The 14,156-nt window shown below is 55.3% G+C and overlaps 1 protein-coding gene across 1 annotated transcript in view; it reads right to left on the bottom strand.

Moving 5' to 3' along the window:
- The window catches only part of LOXHD1 (lipoxygenase homology domains 1), a 170,435-nt gene that overhangs the window by 71,219 nt on the left and 85,060 nt on the right, over positions 1-14,156 (bottom strand). The window contains exons 15-18 of the mRNA XM_021713353.1: positions 12,132-12,208; positions 10,282-10,478; positions 6,538-6,730; positions 1,311-1,471 (exon numbers count right to left, since the gene is read on the bottom strand). Coding sequence (XP_021569028.1) covers positions 1,311-1,471; positions 6,538-6,730; positions 10,282-10,478; positions 12,132-12,208 — 628 coding nt within the window. The remainder of the gene's footprint in view (positions 1-1,310; positions 1,472-6,537; positions 6,731-10,281; positions 10,479-12,131; positions 12,209-14,156) is intronic.

Raw genomic sequence — 14,156 nt, 5'->3', positions numbered from 1 at the left:
CCTCCGCCCAGACTCGCCTCCCCCCAACCCTGCACAGCCAAGACGTGGCCCTGCCCCCCTTCCTCCCAAACACACATGCGTACACACATGCACGCACACGCCTGCCACTCGTTCTGCTCCTCCCACTTCCCTTGGCCCACGCCACTCCCAACCTGGCTTCCTCCACCCCGGCCTTAATCACCCACTAGTAACCTACTACCAACCTCCACCCCAAAGATGTATTCACCCAGAGTCCTGTGATTTTTCACTTTTTAACTTCGCACCTGCGCTCTCCTTCCAAAATTTTTCAGTGTTAAGTATATATAATTTTGTGATAAGCCAAAGAGAAAACTCTCTTCTCTTTCTCTCTGTCTCTCTCTCTCTCTCTCTCTCTCTCTCTCTCTCTCTGTCTCTCTCGTCAGGGTCTCACTCTGTCACCCAGGTTGGAGTGCAGTGGCATGATCGCAGCTCACTGCAGCCCTTGAACTCCCAGGTTCAAGCAGTGCTCCAGCCTCAGCCTCCCAAGGAGCTGGGACTACAGGCATGCCTCACCCTGCCCAGCTAATATCTTTAATTGCTTATTGTAGAGATAGACTCTCACCACTTTGGCCACGTGGGTCTTAAACTCCCCGCCTCTAGTGAGCCCATCAAAGTGGAGGGTCTGGGCCTTCCAAAGTGCCAGAATTACAGGCTAAAGTCACCGTGCCTGGCCTGGATAGATTTCTAAAAGCTCTTCCAGGGACACTAATATGCTGCCAATCCCGAGAGGCCCTGGGGCAGGTGATTATAATTTAGCAAAAGATGGCTCCAGAGCCGGATCCTTCATCCTCTCCCAGCCCTGCGACCTCTGAGTCTGAGTTCCTCCAGGCCTGGTGGCTCAAGCAGGACACCGGGGGGGCTTGGAGTTTCATGGCTGTCCCTGAGCGTCCGGGAGGATCACTCAAGCTTGGGAAGCCTAGGCCACAGTGATCTATGATGGCACCACTGCACTCCAGCCTGAGGGCAGAGGGAGACACTGACTCTAAAAGAAACTTCTCTTCAAGTATACAGAAAACATGTCCCATCTCCAAAGATCCTGACTTGTCTGGTCTAGCACTTTTTCATAAAGCCCCAGGTGACTCTCACATGAGGCCGGGGATGAGAACCCCTGACCTAGTCCCATTCCTTCTCTTCAGGCCCAAGCTCCGGTCCAGGGGGAGGAAGCAGTTCCCTCCCCGCTGGAGGGGGCAGCCCCTTCCCAAGTGGGCGCTGGCTGAAGAAATGCAGCACCAGGGAGCTTGCTGGCACGTCCAGGCCTGCTGCTGGCACCCTGCGGCCTCACCCTCACGTACCTGGAAGGTGTCCTTGGACGCCCTCTCGAACACCTTGGAGCGGCTGGAGAGGAAGAGCACTTCCGTCTTGCCGAGCTCACCGTAGATCTGCACGAAGACTCGGGCGGTGGTGCCTGCGCCGCCCACATCCCCTGTCCAGACCTCCACCTCGTAGTGGACCACTAGGTGGGCACGTGCAGGAGAGATGGAGCAGTTAGCAACGACGGCAGCGACAATGACGGCAACAGAACAGACGTTTTCATTCTGCGCCACGTGCCTAGGACCTCACAGGCACCATCTCACCTCAACTTCTCTCCACACCGTGGCCACCTACCACCATTCCCATGTTGCAAGTGGACAAACTGAGGCTCAGAGGAATTGAGCAGGTGGAAATGGCAAACCCAAGCAGTCAGACTCGGATGCCCCAGAGTCCACTTCCCCACAGGTGTTCTTGGATTCCTGGAGTGAGGAGTCAACACACCGGCTGGCGCTCCCTGCTGTGTGCACCCCGGCTTGGGCTGGAATGCTTGTCGCCTCCGAGACGCATGCTGCAGTTTCATCCCAGTCCCAACAGTATGGAGAAGTGGTGCCTTTAAGAGGCGATCAGACCTTGAGGGCTCCACCCTCATGGGTGGAATTGGTACAACGGAAAACCAGACACTACATGTTCTCACTTACAAGTGGGAGCCAGAGGATCTGCAAAGGCACAGGGGATGGTGCAGTGGACACTGGAGACTCGGGAGGTGGAGGGATGACGGACCTCCTCCCGGGTCGTGTGTGCACAGGTGGGAGTGGCGTGGCCACTTAAAGCCCAGACTTCTTTGCCAAGTGCAATGTATCCTGTGACTCAAAACTATTCATACCCCTAAAGCTATATAGATAAAGAAAAAATAGATAAGGGCGGAGTTCAGCTCCTGTGTGTCCTCTCTGCCCTCATGCCCGCTGCATGTTTTAACACAGTAAGAACGCCCTTGCCAGATGCTCACACCCCGATGCTGGACTACTCAGCCTCCAGAACGTGAGCCAGGACATTTCTGTTCGTTACAAATTACCCAGTCTGTGAAATTCTGTGATCACAGCACAAAATGGACCAAGACACCCCCTCTGGGTAGCCAGCACGGGACAGAAGAAAGCAAAGACTGTGTTGTTTCCATTCCTTATTTTCAGCAATGAATAAGGAGTTGAAATCATATGAGAGGGACTCAAAAAACCCTGGAATTTATTTATAAAAAGTTGTGTATTTATTCTTACATGTTTAAGGCCAGATCCTTTCAAAGTACTCTCCGTTGGATGGAATGTACCTATCAAGATGCTTTTTCTACTGCTCAAGACAGTTTTTGAACTGGCCCCTTTTGATGCCTTTTAGAGTTTCTGCCCTTTTTTGTTTCACCTCTTCCACAGTGGCTAAATGTTTCCCTCTGAGGGCTTTTTCATCCAGGGAAACGAAAAAAGCTGCTCAGGCAAGATCAGGTGAATAGGGAGGGTGGGGTACGGGGGTGGGGGGGTCATGCCATCTTTAGTCAGAAACTGCAGCACACTCGGTGTGGTGTGAGTGGTGCGATGAGGCCTCTCTCCGCAAAGCTGGCAGGTCCTCTGATAACGGTGGGCTCTCAGGACTCTTCCTTAGCTGTTCTCCAAGGGGCCCCTCCCTCCAAAGGATCATTTCGGGTTTTGTGGGGGATCTCCCTCATAGTAGTTATTTAAATATGGGCACCTTTCAGATGATCCAAACAGATACATCACACTAAGAGAGCTGTCTGTCTTCTGAAGTGATACTTAATCAAGATATTAGAGGGTAAAATGCGGCTCACATACACACCAATAGAAAGCGCTTCATGACAGAGCACAGAACATCTTCCTGAAGAACTATGACATCACATTCTTTCCATTACAAGACTTGCCTTCTCAGCGATGCTGTAAGACTAAGACAGGACTTTCAATACTTTCAGCCAGATGCTCTTCCATGACCATGGCAATGTGAGAAACTCAGGGCCGAAAATAAGAGGCCAGGCGGAGAGACGGAAGAGGTTGGACTGGAGATTGGAGGCTCAACAGAGAGAGGGTAGGATGGGGCCTGGACCCCAGAAGGACTCAGTGATGCGGCATTCTGAATGGAGAGGAGCCTCTACCCCTTGCCTCCCTTCGCTCTCAGAACAGATAGTCAGGACGATGCAAAGGCGTGAAGAATGAGCATTCAGGGAACCAGTTATTGGAAATTAAAATCTTGAGGCCTGTGGCCAGGCACAGTGACACACCTGTCATCCTAGCACTTTGGAAGGCAGAGACAAGAGATTGCCTGAGCCCGGGGGTTCAAGATCAGCCTGAGCAACTTGGCGAGGCCTCATCTCTATAATAAATAAAGCAAAGCCGAGCTCGGTGGCTCAGCCTGTAATCCCACACCTTTGGGAGGCTGAGGTGAGTGGATTGCCTGAGCCCGCGGGTTTGAGACCCACCTGGGCAGGTGAGACCTCATCTCCACAATAAATCAAAAAATTAGCCAGGCGTGGTAGTGCGAACCTGCAATTGCGGCTACTTGGAAGGCTGAGGTGGAAGGATCCCCGGAACCCAGCAGGTCTGGCCAGGAGCGGCCACTGCACTCCAATCTGGGCAACAGAGTGAGACTCCAACTCAAAAAATAATAATAATAAAATAAAAAATAAATAAATAAAGCATATAGCTGGGCATGGAGGTGTGAGCCTATATTTCCAGCTACTCAGAAGGCTGAGGTTGGAAGGCTCACCTGAGCCCAGCAGGTCGAGGCTGCAGTAGCCATGATCATGCCACTGCACTCCAGCCTGGGCAACAGAGACTCCAACTCAAAAAAAAAAAAAAAGTATATATATGGCAGCCTGGAATATTCAACAGCAAGGATAAAGTCAAGGACATCTCTCAGAAACAAAACAAAAATTCCCCAAGAACAAAAACATATGTGACAGAGAAAAGGTAAGAAAATCAGAATCATCCAATATCCAACAAATTGTTTAGTTCTAAAGAGAACAGAGGTAATAAGGAGTGGAAAATTGTCCTGGAAATAATACCAAAGAAGTCCCAGAGCTAGAAAAATGCTTCTAGACGTAAGAAGCCACAAGTTCCCAGAACAGTGGGTAAAGGTAAAATCCCCAAAGGCAGTGAGAGCTTCCTGCAATTTCAAATTTCAGGGATAAAGACAGGATCCTAGAAGCTTTTAGAGAGAAGACCAAAGAGAAGGTTAGCAGAGTGGTACCAGACTTTTCAGCTGCAACACTGGGAGCTAGAAGACGCTGGAATGGCTCTTTCTAGACTCCAAGGGAGAATGAGCTCTAACTCAGAACTCCACAACAAGCCAGACTTGGAATCAGTTGTGAGAGTCGACTAGGGACACTTGCAGACATGTGAGGTCTCCACATTTATCTTCTGTGTGCCTTTCCTCGGGAAGCTGCTAGTAGAGGGTGTGCTCTACCGAACTGAGGAATAAACAGAAGAAGAGGAAGACATGGGATCCAAGAAGCAGGAAAGCCAACCCAGGAGAAAAGAGAAAGGACCCACCAGGAAACCTCTACAGACCTGCTGACTTTCGTTGACGAAAGAAGTGTGTTCTAATAACTTCTCGATGTTACCTTAAAAGCCCTTCTCCATGTCAAACTCTCCCATTCTCTGAAAGAAAACAGTGTGTGGTACGTTTGAAAGAAGGGTGCGAAAAGACGGCACGAAGAGAGTCCTAAAAGCCCATTAGGGAGCAGCACAGAGGTGCCAACAAGATGTTTAAGGAGCCAGAGGAGGCAGCCACCAGAACTCCCGTGGGTTTGGGGAAAGAACTTAGGACCTACGGGAGATCTGGGATAAGACAGGATTAGGAGTTGAATTGTGTCCCCAGATTTTCACATTGAAGCACTAACCCCCAGGACCACAGAACGTCACCGTATTTGGAGCAGCCTTTAAAGAGGAGATACCTGAGACCCTTAGGTGGGCCCTACTCCAGTCTGACCGGCTTCTTCTAAGGAAAGGAAGTCTGGACTCACAGAGAGACACAGGGTCATCACGCAAGGAGGAGAGGCCCCATGACACACAGGGCAGAGGAGGCCCCCTGTGAGCCAAAGAGAGCTGTGTGGTTACTGCAGTTCCAGTGAACTGAAGCAGAGAGTGATGGCATGGGGAAAACTACACAGCTTGAATGGCGGTAACTCCAGGAAAAAAACCAAGAGGTTGTGCCAAAACGAACACAGTGATCACACGGGAGGTGACTCAGCAGTGAATAATACATAATCACAATGGTGTAAAATTTGAGCACTAACTTAATTATATTGGAGGCTGGAAGGGGGAGGTGTGTGTGTATGGGTGTGCCTGCACACACACACACGTGTGAGGGCCTATACAGTGCCCGTGTGTGTTAAAGAAGCCCAGTCCCCCTCTTCCACAGTAGGAAGTCAGTAGACAATGTCTAAGACTGAAATGTCAAAAAACTAATAGGTGGAAGCCGGGTGTGGTGGCTCACGCCTGTAATCCCAGCACTGCAGGAGACCGAGGAGGGAGCATGCCCGAGCCCAGGAGTTCCAGACCAGCCTAGGTAGCACAGCAAGACTGCATCTCTACAAAAAAATTTTAAAAAACAGTTAGCTGCCAAGCCCGGGGCGTCACTGGCACAGAGAGGGTCCCGTATGCAACCTCTCTTGGTGTTTGTGAAGATAGGCCCAGGACCCCAGAGACCCCACAGTGCTTGGATGCTCGAGTCCCGGAGGCTTTGCGCGCCCTGCTGGCTGCTTTAAGTCATCTCTAGATCACAAAGTACCTAGCATGATGTGCACTGTGTGTGCAGGGTGGTTATCCTGTATTGTTTACAAATATCAACAAGGAGAAAGCTCTGTTTGTGTGAAGTGCAGCTGCGACTCTCTTTGAAATACTTTCGACGTTGGTTGGTGAGTCCATGAATGTGCAGCCCACGGATACAGAGGGCCAACTGTATATTTCTTGGACAGATAACTGACCACACCGTTTTATCTCCTCGGCTAGTCCTCCCAGGGAAGACATGGGCTGTCTCAAATCCTCTCCTCTGGAAGGCTGAGACGGGGCATCCGATAAAGTCGGTTTTAGTGGCCCTTCATCCCAGAAAAAAGTGCTCCCTCCGCTGAGTCCTCAGTTTGCTCATCTGTGACATGAGCCCCTCTTCCCTCCCAGGCCCAGTACTGCCACCTCTCCCCACGGGCCCACCAGCACCCAGGGGGCCCACGGTTCCCGTGCCTCCCGCGCCCATCGCACAGGGGAAGACTCGTACGTTTCTGGATGTCCACGATCTCGCTGGGGTAGAGCTCCGCCTCCAGGCGCCCGTCAGCCCGGTTCTTGTCCAGCCAGCGGTTGGCGGGGAAGGTGTACTGCTTGCCTTGGCGGGGCACGCGCACCTGGACGCTGCCCAGGAACCAGCCCGCGTGCATGCCAGCACCATCGTGCCCAATCACCAGCCGACTGATCTGGAGGAAACCCCAGGAGCTGGGCAGGGAGTGCGGCCAGGAGCCTCGTGCCTTGCCCCTGCAGCCCCAGACACCAGCGCAAACGGCGCCCTCAACTCAGCTGGTCCCGGGAGAGGGAGGCTCCGTCAGGAGGCTGGGCAGGGTCCTGGCCAGTCATCAGCCAGCCGGGGACCAGGGTGCCACCGCTCCCACCCGGAGCACCCCACGCCGTGTACTCCCCTCCACCCTGTGCTCTCCTCTCTACCCTGTGATGTCCCCAACCCATGCCCACCCCAAGTCCAGCACACCCTTCAGGTGGTGGTGAGAAGCACAGGGGAGCGGATGTGGAGTGGACTTTGAAAGCCCACTAGTCCTTCTTTTGCTAAGCTATGGTCTGACCATGTGGCTCCTTGAGCTACGGCTGCTGTCATGTTTCCTAAGTTTTGGCCTCCTCCCCTGCCTTGGGGAGGTGAATCTCCTCTCTCTCTCTCTCTCTCTCTCATTTACTTTCTAAAGAAACTATGCTTTCCAATCTGAAAAAAAGAAAGCCACTTAATCCTTAATCATGGCAGTTGTGGTCACAGGAGAGAATAAATGTTCACAACATTGCCACCACCTTCCGATAGCCTCGTTGTCAATTCCGTTTTGTTTTGTTTAACAATACACTATTTACAGCTGGGCCTGGTGGCTCATGCCTGTCATCCCAGCACTTTGGGAGGCAGAGGAGAGAGGACTGCCTGCGCTCAGGGGTTCAAGACCAGCCTGGGCAACATGCCATGACCTTGTCTCTGTAATAAATCAAAAAATAAAAGTTAGTCAGGTGCACACCTGCAGTTCCAGCTATTGGAAGGCTGAGGCAGAAGGATCGCCTGAGCCCAGCAGGTCAAGGTTGTGGTGGCTGTGAGTGTGCCATTGCACTCCAGCCTCAGTGATAGCGTAAGCCTCGACTCAAAAAAAAAATACACTGCTTATGCATTTCTACATTTCTTCTCTGAGATGCCCTCCCGAGGGCGACAGAACAGGCAGACGCCCTCTTGGGGACTTGGAGTTGTGTTCACTCTCTCCCCTTTTTTGGTCCTGCCCGTTGTCTTCCTCTTTCCAGCAGCCTTCCTAGTTACTCTGCCATTCCACATTTTGGCATCTTTGCCCGCAGGCACCCAGGTGAGCATGTAGATGCCGTATCACCACCCCCTCCCCTGTTTTTGAGTCAGAGTCTCCCTCTGTTGACCAGGCTGGAGTGCAGTGGCACGATCACAGCCCACAGACCTCCCTGGGCTCAAGTGAGTCTTCTCCCTCAGATACTTGAGTAGCTAGAACTTCAGGCACATGCCACCACCCCTGGCTTTTTTTTCTTTCTTTTTTTGTAGAGACAAGGTCTTGCTATGCTACCCAGGCTGGTCTTGAACTCCTGGGCTCAAGAGATCTTCCCATCTCAGCCTCCCAACATGCGGGGACAGGTGTGAGTCACTGCGTCCAGCCTGATTTCACCATCCTTACATGTCCTCGGTTTTCAATGTCTGAACTGCATTAATGTTTTTGGGAGATGCTGTCTACAGGGCAATTTTAACATCAGATGGGACTTTCAGGTGGCCTTTGAGACCCCTTCCAGCCCTGAGACTCCTCCAGTGATGGCTTGGAGAGGGGAAACCACCCATGAGACTCATACAAATGCCCAGATCCAGAAGCTCGCCCGCACACGCCCTGTTCTCACTCCCTTGAGGACCAGGCCTCTCTTGGCCCTAACAACACAACACCATTAATGCCAAGTCCCCAGAAGGAAGCCAGTCAATCTACAAAGACTGGGGCTCTTTGGGTGTGTGGCAACGGCCAGGGAGAGTCTTGCTGGCTCTCTGTGGTGCCAAGACTGCCAAGTACCAGAGGGATCGGCTGACAGAGTGAAGATGGGCAGGGTCTTCTTTCCCATGGGACGCACTAGGGACACCATGCAGCTGACACAGGGCAACCGTCCAGCAGTGCTTCCTGTGCTCGTACTCTGCGCAGTGGGTGCTGTTCACATGCTTAATGTGAATAACAGCCCCTCTAGGATCGCCTGTCATCATGAGAAAACTGAGCCAGAAGAGACGACGTGACTTGTGTGTGACCAGGAAGTGGAAGGGACCACGCGGGTGTGGGCAGCCAGAGCCTGGCTCCAGCCTCCCGGCCCCAAGCAGGCGGGTTCCAGGAGAGACGCCTCCAGCCGCTGCCCACACTTCTCAGATAGCCCGTGTGCCTGCTGGCTGATGCCAGACATTCTTTAATACAGGAACCACATTCTCACGCCATCATTTTTGACTCAGCCTGATATGTAAGCGCATTTCATCAAGGACAACCTCAATTCGCATGCACTGGCCTCGGGGTCTTTGGGCCGACAGGAGGCTGCTCCCAGAGTGGGTCTGGACGGGAGGGGGCTTCCCGACCCTGATCCTGGAGCAGGAAGGGCGGGAAGGGGGCACGTATACAGAGGGCTTGTCCCTGGCAGTCTCCACTAAGCCACACCCGGGAGGGGGGGTCAGGTGGCAACACAGATCCTGCTGAGTCACTTCTGGAATCATCCAGGCTCAAGTGCAGGGTTGATGCCTGTGTTTCCTCAGGGGACATCGGAGAGATTCCGGCCTCAACCCAACTCTCAACAGGCTCCAAGGCCATTCCACACTAGGCCTCACTCTTGGGTCCCGAGACTTGAACGGGACGCGAGCTCAGCTGCTCACAGCTCAAGGCCACCCCCTCAGGCATCCCTCACGCCCTGCAAGCGTCTGCCGGAGAAGACTCAAGGCTGTCAAAAGGAGCTCCTGGGAGTTCCGGCCAGCACCCAAGGACAGCGCATCTGTCTCTGGACCCCTGGGAGGGTGGTGGCCTGATGCCAGCAAGAGCCAGGGCAGGACACTTAGACACAGGACAACTTCCCAGACTCTGCCGAGCCCTACTTGCTCTCCTCGCAGCCCTCCACCCCCCTTTCAAGTGCCCTGCGAGCTCTGCACAGGCTGAGCTCAGGCTGAGCTCAGGCCACTGGAGTCGCCCCACAGTGGTGGGCCCCTCCTGATGAAAGTCTGCCTTTCTACTTCCACGTGACTCTGTTTACCCTTGGCCGAGTGTTCCAGCCCTCACGGCAGGGCCACCTGCAGCCATCAGAAGGGACCCTCGGCCCCGTCTCCTGAGGCAGCATCTCTGGGGCAGGGGGCCCGTGTGCCCTGGACACTCAGACCCACACTCAGGCCTGAACTGGAAGCATCTCTGGCCCTTCTAGTCCTGTCTTTCCTCTTTCCCCTTCCTGCCCCAAGGGTCCCCTCCCCAGCGTCTGTGGCCCGGGTACACAGCCTGGCTATGCAGGCAAACGGAATGCCGAGGTCAAGCCTCTAAAGAGTCACACTCCATTCTCGCAGAGACTCGGGTAGTCTAACCACCGTTCTCACATCTTCAGCTGCAATAGGAGGGCCGGGAAGTGACAGCATTACTCACACCCCAAGCGGACATGCTCTCCTTCCAGATGGGCTTACCCGTGGATGTGTGTGTGGGCACCTGTGGGTGCATGGAGGGGACAGGTGAGGTCACGAGGCCTTGGGACGGGGACTCACCGTGCCGATGTTCAGGGTCTCGAGCGTGAACTCGTCCACTCGGCCGCGTTCGAAGTAGTCCTTGAGGTTGTTGTCGGAGACCAGCAGCACTTGCTTGATGGTGTCGGACCTCTCCCCGTAGAGCTTGATGTAGACACGGGAGTCTGTGCTGGCCCCAGGGACATCTCCGGTCTTCAGGCTGATGTGGTAGCGGAAGTCTGCACGGCCCAGGGAGGAGAGGAAGGGAGGGGGTCAGGGCAGGGGTGGAACGCGGGGAGCAGGGGGCAGTCTACAGTGGGTGGGGCTTGGGTCCCAGGCCCGTGTGGGGGACCTGGCTCAGTCCTGCTCCCCGAGGGGCCCCGTGACCTGCGGGAAGGTGTCCCCGCGTCCTCCCCTCACCCACAGAACCGATACTCCAGCAGGGAGCCTGCTCCAGGGGTCGGGGTGGGCTGGGACAGGACCCTGCACGTTGTAGGCGAGGACCCAGAGACGCAAGTGCCCCAAGGGTCTCCAGCCATCGCTGGGGCTGGGCTTCTGCGAAAGGCGCGGAAAAAGAGCGGCAAGGGCACCTCGGCCTTTCTGGACAGTGCCACAGGCCGGGCCCTTCAACAGGGAAGGCCACGGGCATGGTGTGAGACGGCCTCCATGGAGGAGGCGCCAGCGGGGGGCAAAGCCCTCGTGTGGTCCCAACACCCCTGTTCCTCCTGGGCACCTGTTGGTGTCACTGCTTTATCACCAGGAGGGTCTGCATCGCCAGTGGGCGCGGGGGAGAGCCTGGAGGAACAGACACATCCCAGACTAGCACGAGCCAGAGACCCACTGGCCTCAGGCTGTTTCCAGGTGCGTGTCTTGAGGAAGAAGAGGACACACCGGGAGGAATGGGGGGGGGCGTGCTCACTGCAACCATGGAGTCCTCCCACTGGGAAGGAGGACTTGGAGGAAGTCACCCGGCACACGTGCTCAGGGCCAGCCCTGGGGAAGGCCAGGCCCAGGTCTGGGCTGGATGATCCCCATGAGGGACGTCCAGGAGCGCTGGAGGAAATGGCACCTGAGTTTCTTGCTGACAGGTGTGGCCAGCGCTGAGAAGAAGACCCTCCCTCACACCATCGTCATCTAAACTCCCAAGACTCTGACTTGGGAGGCAGGGGAGTGAGGCCCCAGCGTGTGGCGAGAAGGGCAGTGGCACAAGACAAGGACCCCTGCACCTGGTCCCAGGCCCGTGACCAGCTGCAGACCTGGGGCCCCCGCCACGGCCACTGCCACCTCCCCTCCTCAGGCCCTTCCCAGCCCTTCCCGTCATCCTGAGCCCAGAGACCGGACTCTCCAGGCCACCTCTGCCTCAAGACAGTCAGGTGCAAGAACTCGAGCCCCTGCAGACCTCAGTCACCCAATCTGACACCAGGACAGCATCCAATCTGCCCTGGGCAACCCAGGGCTCAGGGAGACAGGGCTGACCACGGGGCTTGGGGTCGGAGGCTTCTGGGGATGCATTCCTTTAAATGTCGCATCAAGCATATGGTCAGACCAGGGCCCTGAGGAAGCGTCTCCAGGAAGCAGGGCAACAAGGCCCAGGTAGCACTCACTGTCTACCCTCGCCTTCCCATTCCTTCCAAGTGTGCTTTTCCTCCTGGGGCCCGGATGGTAGGGCCCGCACACGGCAGTGTCCGCCGGTGCCGTTCCTGTCACGCTCACTGCCCTGCCTACACGCAGGGACTCACGAGCACAAGGACGCCATGCACGAGTGCAGACAGGACATCTCCAGAGCCTCCCTCAGAGCCGGCCCTCCCGCCTCCCCTCGTCTCCTGTGTGGCGCAGGGAAGGCACCCGTCTCGTCAAGGGCACGCCCAGCACACAGTCTCGGGACAACTCACTCTTCAGCGTCGCGTTGCTGTCGCTGGGGAGCAGCTCTCGGACCAGCTGCCCGTCATCCTTGTCCTTGTCCAGCCACCTGGTGGGCAGGCGGAGGTGAGGTGTGAGCGCGCAGAGCAGGCGGGCCGAGGAGCAAGCCAGTGAAACACTCGTGCCGGGCACCAGGGAGGCCCTGAGCTTTGAGTTTAGCAGAAGAACCCTACTCTTTTTTTTTTTTTTGAGTTGGAGTCTCACTCCGTCACTCAGACTAGAGTGCAGCAGCCACTCCTAGCCACCGCAGCCTCCACCTGCTGGGCTCCGCAATCCTTCCACCTCAGCCTACCAAGTAGCTGGAACTACAGGCACATGCTACCACGCCCGGCTAATTTTTGATTTATTGTAGAGATGAGGTCTCGCCAAATTGCCCAGGCGGGACTTGAACCCGCGGGCTCAGGCAATCCACTCACTTTGGCCTTCCAAAGTGCGGGATTATGGGCTGAGCCACCAAGCCCAGCCAAGAACCCTACTCTTAACAAAGAACCCCAACCCAGACTGGGAAAGGAAAATGTCTGGGGAAGGTGATTCTTGGTTGAGACTGGAGAGATGACAGGGAATTCACCAGGAGAGATGGAAGAGGTCACCAGAGGGAATGACTGGTCCTGGGATGGAACGGAGCCTCCGGGAGCGGACAGAGGCCCCTGTGGATGGATGCAGTGAGTGACAGGGAGAGAGCAGGCAGAGAGGCTGGAGAGGGGTTGGGTCACAGGGTGCAGGGCTGTGGCAACCACGGTCAAAGGTTTCTCCCAACAACGTTATCATAAGAAGCCACCACCTCTCTTTCTTTTTATTTTCTTTGTTTTTTGTTTTTTTTTTTTGAGTCAGGTCTCACTCCGTTGCTCAGGCTGGAGTGCAGTGGTGCAATCATGGCTCACTACAGCTTCAGCCTCCTGGGTTCAAGCAATCCTCCCACCTCAGCCTCCCATCATGCCCAGCTAATTTTTTGGATTTTTTTTTTTTGGTAGCAATAAGGTCTTGCCATGTTACCCAGGTTGGTCCTGAACTCCTGGCCTTAGCAATCCTCTTGCCTTAGCCTCTCAAAGTGTTGCATGGTGCCAGCCACCATGCCCGGCCAAGCACCTCTTTTTCTAGGAGCCTTCTATCCCATGGCACCATGCCAAGGACTCTAGGGGAACGTGACAGGGAAGACGCACAAAGATGAGCAAGACACAGCCTAGGCTGTCAAGAACCTGCAGACTGGTTAAGAAGTCAGGATGGCCGGCTGTGGCACGGAGGATCAAGACAGGGCGGGCGTTGGCACAAAGGCAGAGCTGCGAGCGGCTCGAGACATGAGAGGGGCTCACGCAAAGGCGGCTTTGCTCCGAGGATGGGGGTTCGCTTCCTGGGAGAGGCTGGGTCTGGGCCAGAAGGGCTGGGGCTGATGGCTGCGACCCAGCAGCACAGGGAGTCTCAACACACGAACCTTCGCGTTGAGGACTCTCAAAGGCCTCGTGTACGTCAGCTCACGTGACAAGCGGCTGTGATTCTGTGTGGCTTCCTGCACAGCGTTCTGTGGTGCGGCGTCTTTATCTCCAGCCCACGGTGTCCAGAAGCAAGCATCAAAGCAGCAGTGACGTGGCTCGTCCGGGGTGGCCGACAGTGTTCGCTGGGTGGGTAGGCTGACTTTGTGGGACATACAGACGGCAGCCTTGCGGACATGCACTTGGGACAGAACTCACGCAGATGCAGGGGTCTTGCTGTGGGTTGGCGTGGGCCACATCCCTGCTGCCTGTTTGGGCCACCAGGGGAGAGGCCTGGCACCATTTGCTTAGAAGGCATTTTCCCTGGAGCCCAAAGAGATCCAGCTGGAGAAATCAGACAATCGGGCAGGCACGTGCCGTCCCCGCCCAGCACTCCAGATAGACGGCGATGGGGCCAGTGGGGCAGTGTCAACGCCATCCATCTTCAGGCTACTGGGGAAACCAAGGCATCTGCCTCTTGCCCGAAGCAGCTCTCACTTGTCTACACCCGGAGCTTGTCACATCTTGGCA

Source organism: Carlito syrichta, unplaced genomic scaffold, assembly GCF_000164805.1.
Source record: "Carlito syrichta isolate Samal-C Ts95f unplaced genomic scaffold, Tarsius_syrichta-2.0.1 Scaffold304483, whole genome shotgun sequence".
NCBI classification, from domain to species: domain Eukaryota; kingdom Metazoa; phylum Chordata; class Mammalia; order Primates; family Tarsiidae; genus Carlito; species Carlito syrichta.
This window is presented reverse-complemented; position numbering and strand designations above follow the sequence as displayed.